At 41.8% G+C, this 22,277-nt stretch overlaps 1 protein-coding gene across 1 annotated transcript; it reads left to right on the top strand.

The window, feature by feature from the left end:
• Nucleotides 1-173: 173 nt before the first annotated feature.
• On the top strand, nucleotides 174-21,338 carry b4galnt3b (beta-1,4-N-acetyl-galactosaminyl transferase 3b). The gene is made up of 20 exons (XM_053886585.1): nucleotides 174-581; nucleotides 6,465-6,499; nucleotides 6,576-6,659; nucleotides 8,394-8,489; nucleotides 8,614-8,704; nucleotides 8,786-8,886; nucleotides 9,470-9,537; nucleotides 10,781-10,859; nucleotides 10,931-10,997; nucleotides 11,195-11,329; nucleotides 11,414-11,523; nucleotides 12,560-12,657; nucleotides 13,947-14,023; nucleotides 14,100-15,126; nucleotides 15,213-15,478; nucleotides 15,592-15,745; nucleotides 15,819-15,891; nucleotides 15,966-16,119; nucleotides 17,657-17,783; nucleotides 19,273-21,338. The coding sequence occupies exons 1-20, from the start codon at nucleotides 446-448 to the stop codon at nucleotides 19,382-19,384; spliced, it is 3,090 nt and encodes a 1,029-aa protein (XP_053742560.1). The 5' UTR covers nucleotides 174-445; the 3' UTR covers nucleotides 19,385-21,338.
• Nucleotides 21,339-22,277: the final 939 nt, after the last annotated feature.

The raw sequence follows: 22,277 nt of genomic DNA, 5'->3' as shown, positions 1-22,277 counted from the left end.
TGTCTATGTCAATAATGTTTGTGTGCTGCCCGTTGTGGGAAGAATTCACATTCCTCGCACTTGTTAACGTTAAATCAACACCGGAAGCTTCCGCGCCAATTTGGCGTCCTAACTGCTTTTATTTTGAATCTATACCGCTACCCTTCCGGTTACTTCTTGCGTAGTAAACGATCCACTTGTTGCCTCCGAAACTCACAGTGCACTTTCGTGTCCCTGAAGTTCGGAGGTGGATGTGAGCGGAATTGATTTGGACTCTTGTGAAGATTCAACGGAGTTATGGCGGTGTTTCTGGCCGGGTCGGAGCTGCTGAGGACGGACCGCGGGGCCACCGGGAGCCGGTGCTAGTGGCTCCCCGGGGGGTGGGGGTGAGAGGCGGCGGGAGGCGAGCCGCGCCACTCGCTCCTGATGACTTACACGGGAGAAGGTTACGAGCCAGTGCTTCAAGATGGTCGCAGCTTTGTTTCCGCTGAGGAAACTGAGGCGAAACAGCAAGTATGTGGTGTTCGGGATGATTCTACTGGTGGGAGCAGTCGCCTTCTACAACGAGATATCTGCGGCCAGAGCTTTGAGCGAGGAGACCGGTGAGTTGGACCGGCCGCTCTCACTTGCTTGTGTGTCCCACCGAAGTTTAACGGAGGCTTGGCATCAACAGGCACCTGCGCACGTCCAGCTAGAGAGATATGAATGTGAAGGATTGATGTTTCAAATTTCCAGTACCATAAGTACGACTTAGTTATGCAGCAAAGAGGGGTTATAATGGAGCATATTGTGTTTTATTTTTTTTCTGCCTTTTATTCTCTCCACTTGTCTGTTCGTGTGAACACTTTAAAAAGACGGGGACATTTAGTCTAACTCAATAATGAGACATAAAAAAAATCAAAGAATGAGATTAGATTAGATTAGATGGCCTTTATTAGTCCCACAGCCGGGAAATTCAGCATATCACAGCAGCCAATAACGACAGTGACACACACTAAAAGCATTAAAGATATGCAACAAACTCCAAAGACATCCGCAAAGCTTCATCATATAGTAAAAAAAAAACAAGACAAATTAATAAATCTCCATAATGTATAGTCAAATATGACAAAATAAATGAACAAAATAGGAGTAGTTATAAGTAAATAGATAATATACAGATAATAACAAAAAGTATACGTATAGATCGGAGCATCAAAAGCTGAAGGTGCTGCCTAGTGCCATCAGGGTCTCCTGGAGGGGGTGAGGTGGGTTGGCCATCGTGGATGACCACTTGGAGAGCAGCCCGGGACTGAACTCGCCCTCTTCTGTCCAGCCTCTTTCTGTCTCTCTCCGAAATACGGATTGTCCAGCAGACGACTCCATCGAAAGTGGCTGATGCCGCCACAAAGTCATTGAAGGACCTCAGCCTCCTGAGCAGGAGCAGCCTCCTCTGCCCTTTAATGAATAATAATTGACTTGATTTTTTATGAAGTAAATTCAAGTTGTTCACATTTGTTCAAAACGTACACAAAAGAGTAAATCCCTTTTAAGCAATGGCTTTTAGAGGCCTTTTTGTGTTCATTGTTTTGAGCTGATACCATAGCTATCTTTTTGTAGTGTTATTTAGACATTTAAAGTTTTGTTTTCGGGAGTGAAACCTGTTTGTTTTGCGTCTCTTGCCTGTCGTACTCCTGGATGGACCAAAAGCCATTGATTATTATTACAGTCCCCTAGTGTTCTCTGTTAAGCAAATGTCTTGTGTCTCTGTTAAGCAGAAGACAAACCAACTGCTCTTACTGTTTATTGATTTTAAGCTCTTAACTAAATGCCTCCCAACGGTTGAAAGTAGTGTGACTGTGCTGTGCTCTTGCAAAGACCATATAAGTGTGAATAACTGATGAGTCATTTTCTAATCTCCGCTCATGGATATCGGGATTCCCATTTTTATTCAAAGCCTGCTGTGCACCGCTGCTGTTATCTCTCAGCACAAATTAAGGTCTTGACCTTCTCTCTGAAGTTTGTTTACTAACCCAATAGTTCCCACCAAGGGCAAGCAACACAAAAGCCTCATTAAACTCAAATTTGCTGCTGATCTTGGTGACAATAACGTCTTGTTTACGATAAATGTACTTCACCAATCTTCACCAAATATCCAGCTATTGATTTTTTTTTACCTGAACAAACCTCAAAATAAACATGTACACTCCAACATGAATATATTTTGTCTAACTTGCTCATAGGCTTTTTATTCAGTGTATTTGCGCCTTTAAGTCAGCAAGTGAGGACTGTATTTTTTTTGCCAACGTCTTCCTGTAAAGTGTTCTGTCATATTTAAACACATTGAACCAGCCCTCAGGTTTGACTTCCTTGTAGCTCTCTGCACCTAGGCCAGTCATCATGTAACACTTACTCATCATGTAACATCATAAGTCCATTTAAAACCAGTAGGAACTTCAATGAAATATTTGGGACATTTAAAAAACTTCTGATTGAGTTGAGCTTAAGAAGGCTGGTAATAACACATTCACACTACGCGTGTTAAACAGTGAGAAAGAGCATCTCTGTTTCATTTTAATGCAGAAAATGAGACAGGACCAGTGAAGGAGCCAGCAATGTGCCAGCTTGGGCATTAGACACAGTCAGTTTGAAAACTCGAGACTTTGAAAAGTCTCGTGTTTACTTTTTCTTTCTTTTTCATTGGCTGTGACCCATCTCTGTCATCAGATTTCATAATTAGGTTAGATTAGATTAGACTGCCTTTATTCCTCCCACACTGGGGAAGTTTTGGTTGATAGAGCAGCATCGAAAACCTTAAAGTTATAGACAAAGCAACAACTTGATAACCAACACGGTTGAAACAAAGAAAACAATGTAGAAACTGATAATGTAATCTGCATAATAATAATAATAATATAAATACTACAAAAAAACAACAATAATGTGCAGAAATGTCAAGAGCTGGGATGATCTGCTTTAGTTCCAAATGGATTATTAAGACATCATTTCATTCACAAATGTAGTCTTTTTGTGGCTGTGAATGTTTTAATGTGTTGTGAAAATGGGTTTTAAAGTATTAATTTGTGGTCATGTGATGAATTTTAATTCACTGAAAATACATAAACGCAAAACCGCTTCGCGTAACTTCCAGCCAGGGCACATTCTGTCTCATCTAAACACGATTTATTTACCGTAGGCATTAACACTTGGTATATTCGGGACAAGTGCGACATACTGTACTGTTAAAAAAAACGCATACAAACAATCAAAGTCACTTATACTTCTTAATACATTCTGGACTACTGAACAATATTAATTATCTAAGCCTCTAATGTACCATCTGCATCTTGCTTTAATGACAAAAATATTAAATGTAATTGTGTATGACTACAGATAACTTTAAAACAGGCGTGAAGCTGTTGCTATTTGGGGGTTAACACAGTAAGTTTGCTGGAGTATGGGTGCCCTCTCTACTTTGCTAGTCAGGAAACTGATTTTTCCTGAATTTCAATTGATTTTTTTTTCTTAGATTTGTTTTACAAAAAGTTGTGGTCTGGTCATTGAAATGAAGACACAAATGAAACAGCGGTTTCGTGTGGACACTCTTGAGCGCATAGGAACGACCTGGTCCTTTTTGTGTACGGGCCATGAGAGAAGATAAATATTGTGAGAGACTGCCCTGCACATGAGTTTCAGGTTCTGCTACTGGATTCGAAGAAATGCGATCTGAGCGCAGGTGAAACAAAACCGCAATTTAAATAGATGCTTCGTGTGTGCTTAGAGTGGAGGCGGGTTGGTAAGAGCGGGTGAGGAGGTCAAGAGGTCACAGGTTTTGACTGTAAATAGGAAATGGTCTTGTTGTCTCACTACACTTCCTGCTTTGGCTTTACCTTCTCGACACCTCCGCATCTGTTTCACAGCAGTCGCACGAAGTTTAGCGCCGAGGCGATGGGAACGTGGCGCAGTTGTGAGAACGGAGGGAGCCGTGGGTTTTGTTTTTACAATCTGTACAGAAACAACAAAAGCGCGACTCCCGCCTAGTTTAAACAAAAGGCAGCAAGTAAACACATGCCTAAGAACAAGTGACACACAGGACTCGCCCGTCTATACATTCCTTTGTTTGTCCCGGCAGAGACCACCTGAGATTCAGGGAACTCAGTCAAGAAAAGGGTGATGAAAGGAATGAACACAAGTCACACTTCTGCATATGTTGACTTGCACGTGAGAGACTGGCTGAAAAGAAGCTTCGTGGTTAGAAATAAACAGCAGTACCACACAACTGAACACAAACAAGAATTTAACAATACTTAATAGAGTTGAATTAGTGCATTAAAAAACTGACTCTTATTCACTCTGTTAGGCAAAATCCATCCCACGAGCAAGAGAGGAAGGTGAAACCTCTCCAGCTAAGATAGCGGGAAGGCTTCTCCTTACCTCTGGATAATTACTAGCTAACCTGGATCAGCCTCGCCCTGAAAATATACATAACAGTAGAAGTTATTGAACATTTGGTTAGCAGGACTCGCCTGTCAACTCTCCACTGTGACAAAGGGATTGGTTCAGGACTCAGACTAGCAACCTCAGTTACCAGGGAAGGAGACGTAGATCCTTAAGGGACCGCTTGTTTTTCCAGCATGCAAATCACGTGGGTCCTAGTAGAGCAAGGTACAGCAGTTAATAAATGTCAAAATGAAGACAAGGTGCAATGGTGTTGGAGAGGAACTGGCTTCCTTGTTTGACTAGCGGAAATTTAATCACCCAGGTGTTTTTCTTTTTCTTTAATCAGGCTGTGAACACATCAAACGCATGGCTTACTTGTTGCAGTATCTAGTTCATTCCTCTATAAATCACATTTATGTCTTTTTTTTTTATGTGTGCCGTCACTCATTTTTTAAAATTATTTATTTCCTTTTAATATAGTGTTTTTTTTATTATTATTATGTGATTCATCCATCTTTTTAAAGTCCATTACAGCTTTTACTTTTTTCTCCAGTATTTATTTTATGATTATTATTATAACTTTTCCTGACATTTTTTCTTTTTCATTTCGTCCTGTTTGTTTGTATTAGATTTACTGTAATTGTCAGGGATTTACTGCTCTTTACAAAAAGATGTCTTCAATGTTTGCTGCTGTGGCAAATCTAAAATCGAATCGAATCAAATCTAAGATACAACATAAAATAGATGAAATTTATCTAAGCTCATCCATCACTGCGTCTCCAGTTTTGCAGATCTTCTTTGCTATTTACATTTTTTTGTTGTGCCTTTGCCTCTTTCAGCATCTTGGTCAGTCCGGTTTGGATTTAGCTGCATAACTCATGATCCAAAATCCACAAAAAACCTTTGCTGTGATTGTCAATTAAACAGAATACTGATTCACCGTGAGGCTCAAGTGTCACAAAGGTGTCACCCGCACTTGTAAATATCAAAACTGGTTTCACAGACTGTTGTCAGCTGCTGTCTCCCCACACCTGCTTTCCCTCACCCGGATGTTGGCACGTTGCTTTCACACACTGTGGTGAAAACAATGTGGTGTTTTGCTGACTTCACGGTACCATATTATAAATCTAATTGTAAATAGATTCTTAGCTTCAGTGAGTGGAAGCTAAACTACTGCATCCTTGTGGTTTGCTAACTGTGTAGCAACCATAGAGAGGGAGATCATGAACATGATGCAAATGTTTCCCATTTGCATTTTAATTTAAAGTGTTGATAATACATCCGATTATAAATACTTTACTGTGCTCATTGGCACAGTTATGGATTGTCAGAGTGGATATTTCACTGCTGAATAAAGAGTATTGCTTTAACAAGAATAAAGAAAGCAGTGAAGCATGTGAAAGTTGTTATGTGATTCTGCGTCTGAGATGTATTTCTGAGCCTGCTGCTGCAGGAGGAAGATGTTCGTGGTCTTGTAGGTTGTGACAGATAAAAATAGTCTTCTGCTATTTTTCCTGACGGCCAGTCTAGAATTACTCATGCTGCTAAAGACAGACCCGAGTGAAGAATGTGCTCGACCCGATGGAGCAAAATATACACCCAGCTTTCTTTTATTAAAGGGCTTCCCCAGAGCTTTCTAGAAGTCTTTAAACTCCTTAAATGATGTGGGCGTGGTCAGGAGCGAGAGGGCCCGTTGGGCCAAGTCTATAAAAGCAAGTGTGGCTAATGTGTTTTGGTGTGCTGTCATTTAGAAAAGAGAGAAATGAGGGAGGATATCGTGGAAAAAGATTTAAAGAGTCGGGGAGAAATAACAATATAATGACCAGCGAAACACTAAGACCAGTTCTCTCTTCTTAATGGCCGTCATAAAAATGTCGGTTTGGCCGCCATAAGTCACGGGAAATGACACTAATGAGATTGACTATACTTTTTTCTCTATGTCCGACTTTTTTTTTGTTTTGAAGACCCATTATGTGCGCAAAAATAGTAATATTTCATCCGTCAAATGGCTGGAATGTGACATTTATTTGGACATTACACTAACAAAATTGCACCTCTCTCTCCAGGTGTGACCAAAGATGACATCCAGAACCAAGGAAGGGTAAGCAGCCGACTCAAATAAATCCAGTCAGCTCAGCGAAAACATTAAAATATGCCCTTAATGTTGCCATCTGAAGGGAAAGGCTAGCCTCGAGCAGAGCAGCGGAGAGAGTCCCAGTACTTGGACAGCCAGCTTCGTTCCTCAACCCTGGAAAGCTGAGGTGCGTCGCTTCATGCTCACAGTCATTTACCCTTTTTGAACCTTAAATTACCTGCCTGGACTTGCTCGACTCACTCACAGTTCACACTCTTGGATACAATGTGCTACACACTGCAGCTGTGTTTTTAGAGTGTTGCCTCGCGATTGTTGTACAGTTGAGCAGTTCGTGGGGAGGGCAGGTTTGTTCTATATGAAGGATCACTATCATTAGACCTCATGACTACTGTTGGGTGACACTAACAGCACATGAGCCGTGTGGCTGCTACAAGGAAGTAGAATAATTACGGTTGTTCCCGTTCCATCATTGCTGTCATTCATTTGTGACGCATCAAATCAAATTCCAACCTTTCACTTCTCTATAAACAACAATAAGAAAAGCTTGTCTTGAGCGCCATTGCAATTGTTTTGCCTCTCAGTTCTGAGGCCTTTAAACCCCAAATCCACCCCATTGATCCCTATTTGATTTTAACAAAAATAAAACCTTGAAAAAATGATTGTGCGTTTTTCCAAAATAAAACATGTTGCATTTTTTAAACATGCTGATGTGTAACAATCTTTCTGATAAGCAATGTGTGAACAATGTTTGGAATTACTGCTGTCAGTCACTTTTAATCTTTTTATCTCTGCTCACGGCGAAAATCCCATTCTGTTGATGTTTCTAGTGAGTGTATGCTTACGTTAACAAATCTTAGCTCATGTCCATATAAGGTGTCAAGAGTAGTGTTTGCAGAAATGTTGAGGAGAAGAGTTCAGGTAGAAGGAGGAGGCTCAGTTTAAAGTGGTTTCACCTGCACTATAGGCATGAGACAAACACTTGTTGGAATGAGGAAGTGAAGCATTGTTGGGTAACATAGAGGGCTGTATTGTTTACGTTGACTGGGTGTTGAGTTTTTATATGTACCTGTCGTCTCTTGTTGCACTTCATAGATGATGAATTGCAACAAGAGAATGAAGGAACACAGTGGTTAAATCAAAAGAAGGAATGTATTGAGGCTGATGACAAATAAGTGAATTGGAAATGGCTTGATCTCGAACTAAACCAAGAATCTTTCATTCATCTATAGATAAGGGCCGACATAGATCAAGTGGCGTGAGTCATTATACAACGGACAGCCTTTAGTTTGAAGCGCCTGATCTAGGTCAGGACTGAACTAATAATGAACCACAAATGGCTCCTCACCAGACTTCACACACACACACAGCTCCGATGACATAGCCCAGAGGCAGATGTCACAGTGGTGTACCTTTACACGGCAATAGACGTCTCTTCGCTAGTGTTTCCGGCTTTTATGAGGAAGTTTGGGAAGGAGAAACGCTACATTCTTTTTTACATTAAATTATTCAAGCAAGTGTCACCAAAAAAAATCTAACATTTAGTCTTGAAATAATAGTTCAGCGGTCACCAACCGCGAGCTACTCCAAGGGCACTGTGTGACCCGAAGGGCTACCATCAGTTGAGTACACACTTGTGAAAGCATGATCATTGCTGACTTTTCACAGAAATTACCAAAAAAATACAACAAAATCAAACATAATAAAATGGTTATTACAAGAAAATGTAAATTATTATTATTATCCTTTTGTAACAGCCTGGTGCCCGTGGGCTACCTGTTGGTGACCCGTGCAATAGTTCATGCTCTTTACATTGTGGAGAACATTGACTGACAGCTATGACCGCTGTTGTTACTTACATGAGCAAACTATTGTGCTCATAGTCTTCTGTGTTTACCTGCAGTATCTGGGTGAAGCCAATCTGCATGTGTTTGAGGACTGGTGCGGGAGCTCCACGACTGCTCTTCGCCGGAACTTGCACTACCCATTATTCCCTCATGTAAGTCCTGACTCACCTCGCTGTTAGTGAATCTGTACACAGATTTTTTGTTGGTTTCCTTAATTCCTTCAACACTTCAAATGCCTATTAATTTAATCATTTCTCCACTCCCGACCTTATTCAGTCACGGACCACCGTCCAGAAACTTGCTGTATCTCCTCATTGGACCAACTATGGACTGAGGATTTTTGGTTACCTGCATCCTCACTCTGATGGTATGCAGCACAATCCTGCTAATTCATTCAGCCTGCCTCTGTAAATGTCCTCACTTAACTTGTGTTCATTTGGACCGTCAGGAGAGTTTGTGTTTGCAGTGAGCTCGGATGACAACTCAGAGTTCTGGCTCAGCTCTGATGACTCTCCACTTAACTTAAGGTTGCTGGCCTGGGTTGGAACGGTAAGAATACCATCATGTTACGTACATATATACGCAAGATTCAGCAGTCTGTGTTCATTCCAATGAAAGCTGACTGACTCACTGACTAATAAGATGGCTAATAAAAGATGGGAGGAGTTCATCATTCATGTTCGGAACATTGCCCAGTTTGTTTCATGAGTCAGTCTCAATGCTGGGCCCCGTTTTGTAAACTAGTTTAGAAGTGATCCTCATGCATTTTTAAGCTGGGCGCACCACTGACCTTTGTCCAGTGCAGACAGCACCACTGCGCCCATGGCTTATAGACCGGTGCGGCTTATGTATGAATAACATCTATTATCCTTCTTAAATTTTGTGGAAGCAGCTAATGTTCTGGTGCACTCTGTAGTCCGGATTGTACAGTAACCTGATGTTCAAGTTCAAGGATTCTGTTGTCAGTTTTTATTTCGGAAATCACACTTGAATTTATGAGGTTTATTTTGAACATGCATTCGATGTGTGTTCCTGCTACAGCAAAAAAATTAACACAGCTACATCTCAGAAAAACGTTCTATATGACTCATGATTTCTTCGCTATTTAACTCACATCCTCTGCTGCTTCCAGACTGGTGAAGAATGGACGGCCCCTGGGGAGTTCGATAAATATGCGAGCCAGACTTCGAAACCAACACTGTGGGTAGAACATGACGCATCTTGTACATACATAGATTATTGACTTCCACCCTTGGGTTCTGACAGGCTGATTGGAAATGTATTTGACTCACTTGAGGAATCATTTTACAAACTATTAAATGTCAGGGGGTGAAATAAGGTGAGGTTTTTATTGTTAGAAAGCAGCTTTCACCTCCAACCACACTCGCTCTCTTATGTCTGATCTGTCCATTAGATGGGCAAGATGTGGTGGTTATATTCCATTAACTTAATCATGTGACTATTGGGATATTTTCTGGGAAACCTGCCCTGGAGCATCACATGCTTCCTCCTAGATGGACATAAGCCTTCTGACTCTAGATAATAATCAATATACTGCTATTTATTTATACCACGCCTGATCTTAGCAGTTATGCGTATATAGAGTTATGTGTATATAGAGTTGTGTATATAACAGGGCAACATTTGAAATCAGCCAGTCGCATTATGAACGTTGTGAAAGTTTTTGTGACAGTCAAGTCACAAAACTGAGTATGAAGTCTGATGTACTTTCTGCTTTACATTAAAATCTACGATTGAAAGTTGTGGAGTAAATAGTGACCGCCAGTGTGTTTGCTGTCTGCGAGCAGCATATAATGGAACTGATGCTTTGCTTTACCAGGTTTGGGGACTTCGTAGGGGCATGGTCAAACGTCACCTGTTGGAATGTTAAAAAAAAGTGGAAATAGGGGTATGATTTGTGTAACTGCTGATGCCATAATATATAAATTAGATGAGTGTATTTACTCCCATGCCAAAATGTGGGTTGTACTTTTTTTATCTTTTACAGTACAGCACACTTCCATCTAATCTAATCTGGTCCCTAACAGCTACAGCCTTTTGAAATAGTGATATCAAAGTTCAGCAATAAAACTAAATAATAAATCTATCCCACACAGTAGTTCTGGCAATTTTCAATCATAAATCTCATATGTTTTTTCCAGTCTTTTTCCAATGGTAATGCCTTAAAGTTGTGTGTTTGAAAAAGTTTCTGCTCGAATTTCATTGAAGTGCAAAATGTTTTTTCAAAAAAGCTTCTCACAGCAAATATAGAACTCATTCTGAGTTTCACCCCATGTCACTGTGGTTGAAGTGCGATTCGACAGGAAGCTGGGTTGGTTGCTTAACCGATCCAACGAGTATGAAAAAAGACAGACAAATTCATTTTGTGGTTCCTTTTATAAAACCTGCACATGAGTAAATCATCTTGAATACTGTCTTACAGGCTCATGTCTCAGAGGCGATATTTTTTTGAAATCCTCCACAAGCAGAATGACAGAGGGACTGATCATGTGGAGGTGGCAGTAAGTAGCAAAAAAATAGATTTTATCTCTTATTTTTCTCCACTTTTCATCAGCTGTCTTTCTTCACGCAGTGGCAGCTCTTGCACAGAGAATTCCAGTTTAGCATCATCGAATCAAAGCACATCTCCCTATACGTTAGTAAGTACACCAAGGGTCAAAGTGTGAAAAGTCTGTGCTTTTGTTTTTATATCTTCAGTTTCAATTCCATGACACAGCAAAACAGATCAGCGTGTGACTTATTTTTTTCTTGCAGGCTTAGCGCTTAGTGCTCAGCGGTTTCCTCATGTCGCTCCGACATTGCTCTCATTTCGTTGCCTTGTGGTTTCTAATTGCAGACGAATCCGCTTTGCTCATCGGCGAAAACGCTCATATACCACAGACAGCTGCGAGTCACCGACAAACCATCGCAAAACGGAGCAGTGACACCGCAGACATTCTCAAGAGCGACCCCCGAGATAACATCTACCAAGGTGAATTGTGACTGAGAATCGGTTTCCTATCGTTTGTGTGACTCATTTTCCCATGAAGCAAAAGTAATACTTGTTTTCTTGCAGTTCCATTGGTAAATAAAAAGTACCTCCAGGGTATTCTGCCTCAATGCTTATACCAACCCAGCTACACCATTAAAGACTATCCTCTACGACGCTACCAAGGCCTGGAGTTTGTATGTATTTCTCTTAGTGTTTGTCAATATTTCTGTAACATTCTAAGAGGAATAGTTGCAAACCTGTAGAAGATTCAAAAGTGAGGACATAGCAGTGTGTGTAAAACACCCGTCTTAGGGCCTGTTGAGGGAGACTGTAGAGTAGGGTCGCCACCTTTCATGCTGCAAAAGAGCCGACACCTAACCCAACATAGTATGGCGCGCCAGTCGTGAGCAATCATAATGCAAATAATGAAATAAAGAACTAAAATTGAGTAAGTTGAGCTGAAAGTTGAACAGTTAGGTAAAGCTATCAACTACCAACAACCTTTCACCAACACCAAACATGTTACGTTTTGGTACCCTCTCATCAGCAAAAAAAAAAAAAAAGGTCAATAAGTGTGACATCAATTATGTGCGATAAGTCACATTCTGTCATGTCATAGTCATATCATTTCTAATGGCTGAACAGAATCATCTTCCAGAGACAACTCCTGGGTTGAATGTGGTTAGCCCAGATGTGAGAAGAAAAGCGTGTTAGAATTTCAAATTTTTGCATTATGTGGACTAAAAAGATAAACACTCAATTACTGTACACAAACCAGCCTTCATATTCCTATAAGTTGTTTACACAAATGTACTCATAAAGTTCACTAAATAGGTATAGTTCAGTAAAGAGAACTCTTTGCTTTAGAATCTGGTCTGTGTGCATGACATATCTACATCAGACTTTTTGTTTTAACATGAGAACCACCATAAAGCTAAAAAACAAACCGTAACTTGGAGACAAGACATTATCTAAGAACTGCTTGCCTTTGTCGGTGAGCTCAGTAGTCACCGTGGACACTCCAGCGGCAAATCTTAGCGGGTTTGTGCCATGAACACACAACACGGGCTCCTGCTCTTTTTCCATCTGTTTTACCTGACATTGGCATTAGTCAGGTCGATTCAGTCACTGGAAGAGACACATAGCTGGCAGCTCTGATTTCAAATATCTCTCATTTCAAATATCTCAGATGTGGGAGGAAGTGAATCTACATCACCTTTCTCATTGCAGGTTCAACTGTCTTACGTCTACCCCAACGACTACACACGGCTCACGCACATGGAGACAGAAAACAGCTGCTTCTACCCTGAAAGCCCATACCTCTCTTCGTAAGTTGTTTGCAAGAAGTTGCAGACAAGATTTTTTTTTTCTAAAGCCAGTAACTGAATAGTGAAACTTCCTTCTACCCGTGCTTTCATCACTGCCTTCATCAGCCTTTGTCTTCCTCTTTTTACCTGTCTAGTCAGTTTTGAGAGAATAGCAACAATGGTAATGGATTAGTGCCTCATTCCAGCTCTCCCCTACAGACATGAGTTATGGTAGTTAGTGAAAGAGCAGCATAGATTACAGATAAGAGTTGCGAGATCAGAGTCAGTTGTACGGTGAGTGTGCAGGTACAGGTCAATGAAATGCAGCTAGCGCTCAACCAACTGGTGCAAAGATGATATATACTGTATAAACAGAAACTTGATTGTGTGATATTGTCTTGATATTTTAAATCGGTTGTATCAATATTAAACACAAAGATACTTGGATATGCTGTGACATTTGTGATGTGTTTTAGTACTGTTTTCTATCAGTACACTGCAGTTATTTTGTCTAGGGGAGCTGTTTATTCCACTGTGGGACTGCGAAATTTAAGTCTCCTGTGATAGCAATAAACTTGTTTCATGCGCATGATATTGGACTGCATTGTGATTTTGCAACCATTAAAATGATGGTTCTTATATATTATTATATTATTATAATATATTGCTGAACTTGGAGTGTTGCAATATATAGCAATGTATCGCATCATTACTCATGTATCAGGATATGTATCGTATGGTAAGATACCTGCCAATACACAGCCGTAATGTACATGACTAAATTGGAGGTACAAAATAAAAAAGAAATAATTTAAATACAACTGGAAAGGAAGTACTAAGATACATGAGTGCAGATGAGGGTGTTTGTGCTGGTGCCTCAGAAGTGTGACTGCCTCTGTCATGCTGCTTTACCACATGCTCTTAGTGATGCAGCGGTGAAGGTCCAGCAGGATCCTGAGACATTTTTGGGGGCTCCGTAGGAGGTAGAGCTGTTGTTGTGCCTTGTTGGTGATAACATAGGACACTGCTGCTAACACACTGTGTGGACTCCATAGAAGTTGAAGCTAGACACATGCTCAGCGTCGTAGATGTGGGTGGGGGCAGGTGTCTGTTTCAGCTGTAAGGTCCTGCTTGTTCTCATCACACTGGTTCTCCTCTAACGTTGGCCCTATCAGTCTAATTCATACTGCATTTTCGGAACTGTTCCACCTAGTGTTCTTAAATCTTTCTTTTCCACTTTCATTTTTCCACCTGAAAAGGTGTGTCTACTTGTTCAGTGAATCAAACAAGCTTCATCACTTTCTTTTCAGCTATCGCTTCTCAAGATACATGACCATGGACAAGTCAGATTTCCCTCAGGATCGCAACATATATGACTATGATTGGAGTATGTCATCCTCTCTATTACAATATTTCATATTGTAATACAAGTGATTTGACTCTTGTCTTCTGGTTCCTGTCAGATTTTGGTTTCCAGAGAAGACAGTCGACCACTAAAAACAAGATCGATGATGAAGACGATGTTAGAACCAAGGAAGATGAACGGAAGGAGATGAAAAATGACGTCTTGTCAGACTATGGCGATGATTACGACGACTATGTCTTTAAGCGAAGGAGGAAAATATTTTCCGTGGAGGGTCAAGAATCAAATAATGCAAAGAAGAACTCCTCAGCTAATGATATTAAATTGGATTTGCAGAAGAAAAGACCAGACATTGAAGGTGTTTTAAAGCCACGGCCGCAGAAGCAAGCAGAACCACAAGTGTTGTCCACAAAGAAGCCAAGACAGAATCAAATTAAGGAGCGGAATTCTGTTAAAAGGATGAGGGACAAAAAGAAAGGAGTGCTAAAGGCGGCACAGACACAAAAGGCAAAAGTGGGAGGGAACAGTGAGCTAGAAGAAGCCAGGGAAAGAGGAGCTGTCAAATCAAAGCAGGCGGCAGATGTTCCTGAAAAGGATCAGAAGTCTCATGTTTTGGAAATCGTTGATAATCGGATCCCATTGTTGGATCCGAACCCTCCAGTTCCAAAAAAGAAGAAGAGGGAGAGGTTCATTAAGTTGAACCAGGAGCGAGCAGCAACGCCTTTGCTGCCTCCCAAAAAAGACATTCATGATGTTCCCCTGAAAAAGGGCAACTCAAGCCACAGAGCGTATCCATTAAACGAGAGGAACTCGGCGCACGAGGGAGAAGGAGTCACAAAAGCACGCCAGTTTAAAAAATGGGACCTTTGGAACGATGGAGACGAGGATGACTTCAACGAGAACGAAGACGTCGAGGACGACGAGTGGGAGGCTAAGAAAGAGCGGGCGCTGGTGTTTGACACGGAGGTGAACTGGAATCGGACATTTAAGGTCAACAGAAATCCTCGCTATCAATCGGATCGGATCAACCTGCAGTGCAACGTCTCAGGAAACCTGCAACTTTCCTCCAGTGACGCCATGTTTGTCGTGAACACTTTCATGGAGAAACTTCACGAGAATCACCCCTGGTACGTGTCTAGTTTATTTCATGACTGGTGGTTAAGTTGGTTAAGCTTGTAAACAAACAAGAATTGATTTTTTTATCTCTCTGCAGGACGTTCACTCTGGTGCAAGTGGTCAACGTTGAAAAGCACATGGACATGGTCCGGGGTGCCCGCTACCTCCTGGAGCTGGAGCTGAAAGACAGAAGTGGAAATCTGCTGCGTCTCTCACACTACATCTACATTCTGCAGTCAGTACCCATGATGAACCTCAAAGAGCGCAACAGCAGGCTCGATTTCCAGCAGCCCGAGATGATCTTGTGCGACCCAGTCGGATTCAGCTGGAATCCCAAGGCCACTGTCCACTTCATCGTGCCAGGTTTGAACATCTTTCTTGTGTCAACTGTTCTTTAACTTAAGTTTGTGGAGATGAAATGATTTCAGAATGAAATGTGTTTATGATGTGTCAAGACACTTCTCTCTCTCTCTTAGTAAAGAACCAGGCCCGGTGGGTTCTGCAATTGATTCGTGACCTTGAGGAGATCTTCAAAGTAACGGGAGACAGCAACTTCAACCTCATCATTTCTGACTACTACAGCACTGACCTGGATGTGAGGGAGGCCCTGGAGAAATCCTCTTTGCCCAGGTAAACAGGCTTGTTCCCGTTCTTCTGGGGCTTGTTATCTGAAAAAAACATTTTCTGCTGTGTTGTGTGTCAGTCACCAGTACGTCAATCTGGATGGGAATTTCCAAAGAGCTGCAGGTCTTCAAGCGGGTGTGGATCTGATAAAAGTGAGCAGCTTCTCCTTTATCACGCTGAGTAAAGGTCTATAAATAAATCAAACTGAGGCGTCACTCTCTTTTAGGATCCTCACAGCATCGTGTTTCTCTGCGACCTTCACATCCATTTTCCTCCGTCCATCATTGACACCATTCGGAAACATTGTGTGGAAGGATACATGGCCTTCGCTCCCATCGTCATGAGGCTAGACTGTGGAGCTACACCAGCTGAGGCCAAAGGTACAGTAGAGCAGCTCTGTAATGAGCATCAAGAATATTAGATGCAATATTACAAAACAGTGCAGGTTGAGACAAGCTGTGATTATAGAATACAATCTTCATTCTACTTTGAGAGGGCTAGAAGAGTGGGAATGGAGACTTCTGCTGCATTGTAGAAGCCACTGAATTTCTCACACTCATTGCCAGAACAACAAAAAGGCCAAGGGCGTCACCGGACATATTTCATTTATTTCTTATTAATAGGCAGTGCCCCAGTGTGAATTTCACTGGTTAAACATAAAAAAAACACTTTTTTGTTTTGAGTCTACATTACATAATCTACAAAAATGAGTAGAGTAGAGTAGAGTAGAAAAGAATAAGAAATAGAATAGACCAAGAATCCACAAAGCTGTGAAACACCGCACTCGGGCATCACCAGACTGTGCAATGCTACAGTGGAGTTCAGGTGTGTGTGCACAAAGCAGGGAGATGTCATTGTTTAACATCCACTTTATTCACACAAGGATGATTTACTGTCCCCCAGAGGCCTATTGCATGATGTTACGGTGTTCCAGAGAGAGTGAGAGAGACAGACACCGATAGATAGACAGATAGTCAGCCAGCGGTGAAGCAGCTAAAGTAGAGCAGTTAACCCATGACGACCTGCCGATTACTCCAACAATGTAATCTACCATCAAAATAGATCAATGATTATGATCTAAAACTCGGATATAGGGGTGCTTTATTTATTGTTTTACTTTTGCAAGTGTTCAATTAGCGCATGGTTACAGCTATAAATATTTCTTTAAGAATCATTGTGCTTCCTTTTTGCATTCACTGGAAGTGGTTTAGAGGTCTGAAGTGCATAAAGGGGTCAAACGCCTCAGTACATTTCCTGTGGTTAGTCAAAGATCCGGACAACATCAGCTGATAAGATTGTTCAGTTAAAGCCACCCTTCAAGCCTTTTTCATGCTAAACATGTGTGGGAAATAATTTTCCACACATATTTAGCATGAAAATAATGTTTCTAAAATGGTTTTAAATAGCTTGAAAACTGTAAAAATCATAAAAGTGAATAGTTCACTCCTGAAATAATATGTATGTACAGCACAACTGTGGTATTTAAACTAGGCTCATGAGTTTTCAAATATTTCCTAGGTTGTTCCCCGACAAACATCCCCCACCTCGTCTCTTTCATTAAAGAAACCACTATCACAAGACTCTCTTTCAAAAGCCTCCATGCATGCTTTGTTGTCATCCCAAAGGTACTCAGACGTGGCCTCACCCAGCTCAGTCTCAATGGATCAGGTTGCTGCGTCGCAGTCCGTCCTCCTAAAACACAATGCCATGTTATATGTGTTTCCCCGACTCAGAGAAGGCGTGTCAGTCGGTGTCATTTTAATTTTGTTTGGAATGAATGTGACTTGGTTTTCAAGATCTGTAACTAATTTCTTTAAGTCAAATTTCCAATGAGTCAAATGATAGTTGTGGACTTGCGTGAATTAAATAAATATAAAAATACAACTGGAAATCAAACAGTGGTTTCTCTTGTGGCAGGCTACTGGGAGGTGAATGGTTTCGGTCTGTTGGCCATCTACAAGTCAGACCTGGACCAGGCCGGAGGGATGAACACCAAGGAATTCAGGGAGCGATGGGGAGGAGAGGACTGGGAACTCCTGGACAGGTAACCCCAGTTTTTCCTCCATGAGATGCAACCTGCACCTGAGATGGTTAAAGCAGTGCTGAGTCTGAGACAAGGGTGAAATTGTTCATTGTTCCTATTGATTTTCGACAGTCATTCAGAAGAGGTCTGAATTGGGACTGAAATATTTTCTGCTTGGTTTCCATCATGTCATGGATCTCTTTCATCATCCAATAGAAAAGAGCCATTTGGAGGTGATACAGTGTTTTAAGGATATATTTTGGTCAATGTTCCTTGCACTTCTCCTCTCGGATTTCATCGCATGCATCTGCCAAAACTGACTCTGATGGGTGTTCAGCAATGACCCTTCCCAAATTGTTCATCAGAGACTCGGAAGAGATCCACTCGTTGTCAGTGCAGTGGGGGTCGTTCAGCCACATTTGGGAGTCGCCCTTAAGGCCCCCTGCTGTGCAGCCTTGCACCTCTGCGCCTCAGGCCATGTCCCTTTTTTTCCTCCTCAGCTGGCGGCTCCCTGCGCAAAATAGCTGGTTTGTGACCCACGTCTCAAGGAAGTCATTAGCCGCGCGACAAGCTACTTACCACCATCGGGTTGGCCACCTTATTTCTGTCAAATCTTAGTACTACGTGTCGTCCTCACCTCAGACAGGAACTGATGACGCACCTCCGCCATGAAAGAGTGTTGTGATGTTTATTTTATAAGGAAACAAGCTGCGTAATACGGAGCGTCTTGATTGATCCATGCTGCTCTCACAACACGTTGAACACAGTGAGAGAGATTATTGACAATCGAGAAGGTTTTAATAATTGAAGTACAGATCCAGACGTCGGAAATGATCAATGAATAGTCTGGGGATCTTCAGTAACTTGGGGGAAATCAAGCTGCGTCTTCACAGTCCTCATGCAGACAGCTGCGCTGCGGCCACATCACGGCAGTGAAAACATTTGCTGCAGAGCGCAGCATCATTATTCATTTCAGCAAATCTGTCTGTTAATAAAATCAGAGGTTTATCAGCCTAATAAAGGCGAAAACGTGTGTTTTCCTGCAGCTCCCAGCTGTGTTGGTGGAGTTTGTGAAGTTGTTTTTGAATGATGTTGTGCACCCAGACCGCGATCAGACCCTTTGCTGCCCGGCATTTATCATGTTTGTGTGGAGACACGCTATACACATAGTTTCCGGCATCTAGCATCGAGTCGCCAGAGAATCTCACCACCCGCTGAGTGTTTCCAGAGACGAAGTGCAGGTCTCCAGCCGGGATCAATTCCACAGCCAAAACCTGACTGGCTTGTGTTCACATCTCGGACTTCTGAGCTGAAAGAGCTGTGTCTCCAGACAGAACCCGCTGTGTGAAAACGCCCATAAGACTTCTCCTGTTAACCTGACAGGTCACCGTTTGGCAGGCTTATTGGATTGTGTGCCTCTTCAGCTCAGCATCCTTGATGCCCGATGTGGTCACTGACAATCAATAACAATTACTGGATCTGAGACTGAAAGTCCTCCGCTTTGTTTCAGGATTCTTCAGGCTGGCCTGGAAGTGGAGAGGCTCTACTTAAGGAACTTCTACCACTATTTTCACTCGAGACGTGGAATGTGGAACCGTAGGCTCTCGCGCGGCCAAAGGTGACCTCTGATGGCGACTGGGGTTGCTACGGTTACACTGAAGGCAGCTGGCTGGCCTCCTGGATTTGTTTGTGGACTGAGCTGAAAATGCCTGGTGATGCAGGATTGGAGCAACACGCAAGGCAAAGGTGAAGGCGGTTTCTAAGGAGATAGTACTGAGTCATTTCACTGGATGTACTGGAGACACACTGATCCTGCTGTGGAGCTCGCTGTAATACAACACATGTTGCACTAAAGGCTGCCAGTACCTGGAATGTATGGACCTAGCGAAGGCACTTCAGTGGCATCCTCTTACTGGAATTATCATTGTTTATTTTAACTCAGATTAATTCAGATGAGAATCATAACAAATGACAGTTACTAGCCAACTGCACATTCAGGCCAGTAGAATCTGCTCAGGAGAACATTTGCTATATCTGATGGACAACAGGACTGTGGTCACATGACGCAAAGGCTACACGTTTGACTGAAGCTAGCCAGTTTGGTGAAAGGGAACTGGACGAGCCAGCTGCAATGAGGAGTGGCTCGAGGTTTCACATCCATATATGGATGTGAGTAGATCTTGCTCCTTTTGTCTGGGATCCTCATGGAAGGTCAGGATCCAGAACTTCATAAGTTGACGTCACGACTTGTCCTGTTGGCAATAAGAGGAATGTGGAATCAATTGCTTAACTTGTTTTAAGGTCAGATAAAGGTCAGGACCAAGGAACATTTTCTCATGGCTACACGCCTAAGGTCAGGGCAGAGGAAGGTCACTTCAGTCCAGCTTTTGATGTCTTCTGCCCTCGAGTACTCAGGTTGATTTTCCTTTTTCCCCCCTTTGAAGTCATGCTAAAGGGCATGGAAGTAGCCTTGTTATACTTCTAGCTTTGTCAGTGCCTCAATGCTTGAGGCTCACGGGACCAACTGGAGCTTGATGGAGCAGTCTGCAAAGGGAGAAAACGTCCAGCAGTGCAGGACACACAAGCCGCTGACTGTGAGAACAAGCCTGATCTGATGCTGAATGACAGCAAACCTCGGTAGAGGTTCTCCTCGGTAGAAACTGAAGGAGAATAGCGAGGCGAGTTTATGGCTGGAAAAACTGGTTGAGCTCTGGAGACGGAGGACAGGGACTGAAGTCTGAGGGACCTTTGAGGAAGCTCCCAGAAGAAGTCCTCTTAAATCATGTCACCGCAGCATAAATGTGGTCACACAGAACCACAGGTCTTCAGTTGGAGTTTAAATGTATGGCAGCCGTTCTGAAGATGAATGTATCGGTTTTCACCTGTAATGGAACAATACTTTATTCTCATCACTATCTACTTTCTGTAAGGAGTGAATCTCAAACTACAAATACATTGTGTTGTGGCTCCAATCATGGGTGAATCTGTCAGTGAAGTTTTTTTTTAAGCCATAACTGGCCTTCCTCATGGTTGGATATGCAGCACTGAAGAACTCAAAAACACTTTGGGTAAGTAACTTTGGAAGTGGAAGACATATCCTGTCTCCAAAGCTTTTTTTTTTTACTTCGTCTTAATAGCATTTTATGGACATGTGGTTGCAACATTTCGTCTGTAATGGTACTTGTTTTATTTATTGATTCCGAGAAAATTGAAAATTGAATGTTCTGCAGTTTTATTTTATTTTTATTTTTATTCCTGCTCACCAAAGATTTTATTCTGTCAGTGTAGCAGGATCATCAGAGTTGTTGATGATCCTGCTGAGATACATGTTAAAATATCATGTGCTTTTGTACGAATCATGTGACTGTTTGTCATGTAGTTGTGTACCTGGGTTGTGCAGTTCCTCCTCCTCTACATTTATATACCTCATCACTCGTCTGCTGGACTTCTGTACACAATATTCTTTTCTCAGGTGTACTTTCTTCTCCTCACTGACTACTCTGGAAACACTGTAACGTTATTTTTGTCGTTTCTTACTCTACACCTTTGAGAGAGACATGTATTTTAATAAATAATAATGTTTTTAAACGTGTCCGCTTCATTTGTTCAGTGTTCACTGCTGTCAATTGTTCATTTGTGACAGAACAAATCAAAAATCTAAGCACCAATCATTTTTTGCATTTGTTTTTCTTCTTCAATTGAAGGTAAACGTGGTAAACTAAGCACAGTATGAGTCTGAAAATCATCAGAATATGTTTTCAGTCTGCTGATGACATGAAGAGTCAAGAAGACGCTCAAGTCCCAGCATGCATTTCAAAATCCTGCACCTGCTGGTCATGTGATCCCCAGAGTGAAACCTATATGACGCGATGACGCTTCTGTTAACATTGAACCATGATCTCCCAGTTTTGTTCATGTAGCGGGAGGGCAGCACATGTATGCATGCAAATAAATACATAAGTATTATGAGTAAAACTAATAGTGATTGACTCAACAGCCCACATCTTAACCCAGGGTGGTTGGTTATTCATAATATCACATTACGATTTTACCCGTGCGCGTTAAACGTTACCATTAATAACCGTTGTAGCGCCCCCTAGTGAGTTCAGTTCAGTAAAATAGGTTGGCATAACGTGAGAAACTAAATGTGAACAACAGATTAAACAAAATCTGCGCTTTAATGCACACGGTTCTTAGATTGTACGTGATACTTTTTATATAATTGTGTGTTTATTTTATATTATTTATTTGCGTTTCTAAACTAAGTTTACGGTTACCTTCTGCAAGCAAAAATTCCGAGCTGACATGAAGGCCCCACAGACCAACATATCACATGCTTGCTTATCAACGCACACTACTGTCACATTAAAGTCTCGATTTGCGAAACCGTCACAACACCAGTGAATGTGTATCGATGTGTATCGTGTATTAAATGACTGCAACGCAGTTTAGTGAACGGCGTGGAAATAAACACCGCAGGCTCGCCTTTAAATGTCTACTGCGCCCTTAGTACAA

This window comes from Synchiropus splendidus, chromosome 14, assembly GCF_027744825.2.
Source record: "Synchiropus splendidus isolate RoL2022-P1 chromosome 14, RoL_Sspl_1.0, whole genome shotgun sequence".
Lineage (NCBI taxonomy): Eukaryota > Metazoa > Chordata > Actinopteri > Syngnathiformes > Callionymidae > Synchiropus > Synchiropus splendidus.
The sequence above is the reverse complement of the archived record's forward strand: the minus strand, read 5'-3'. Positions and strand labels throughout refer to the sequence as shown.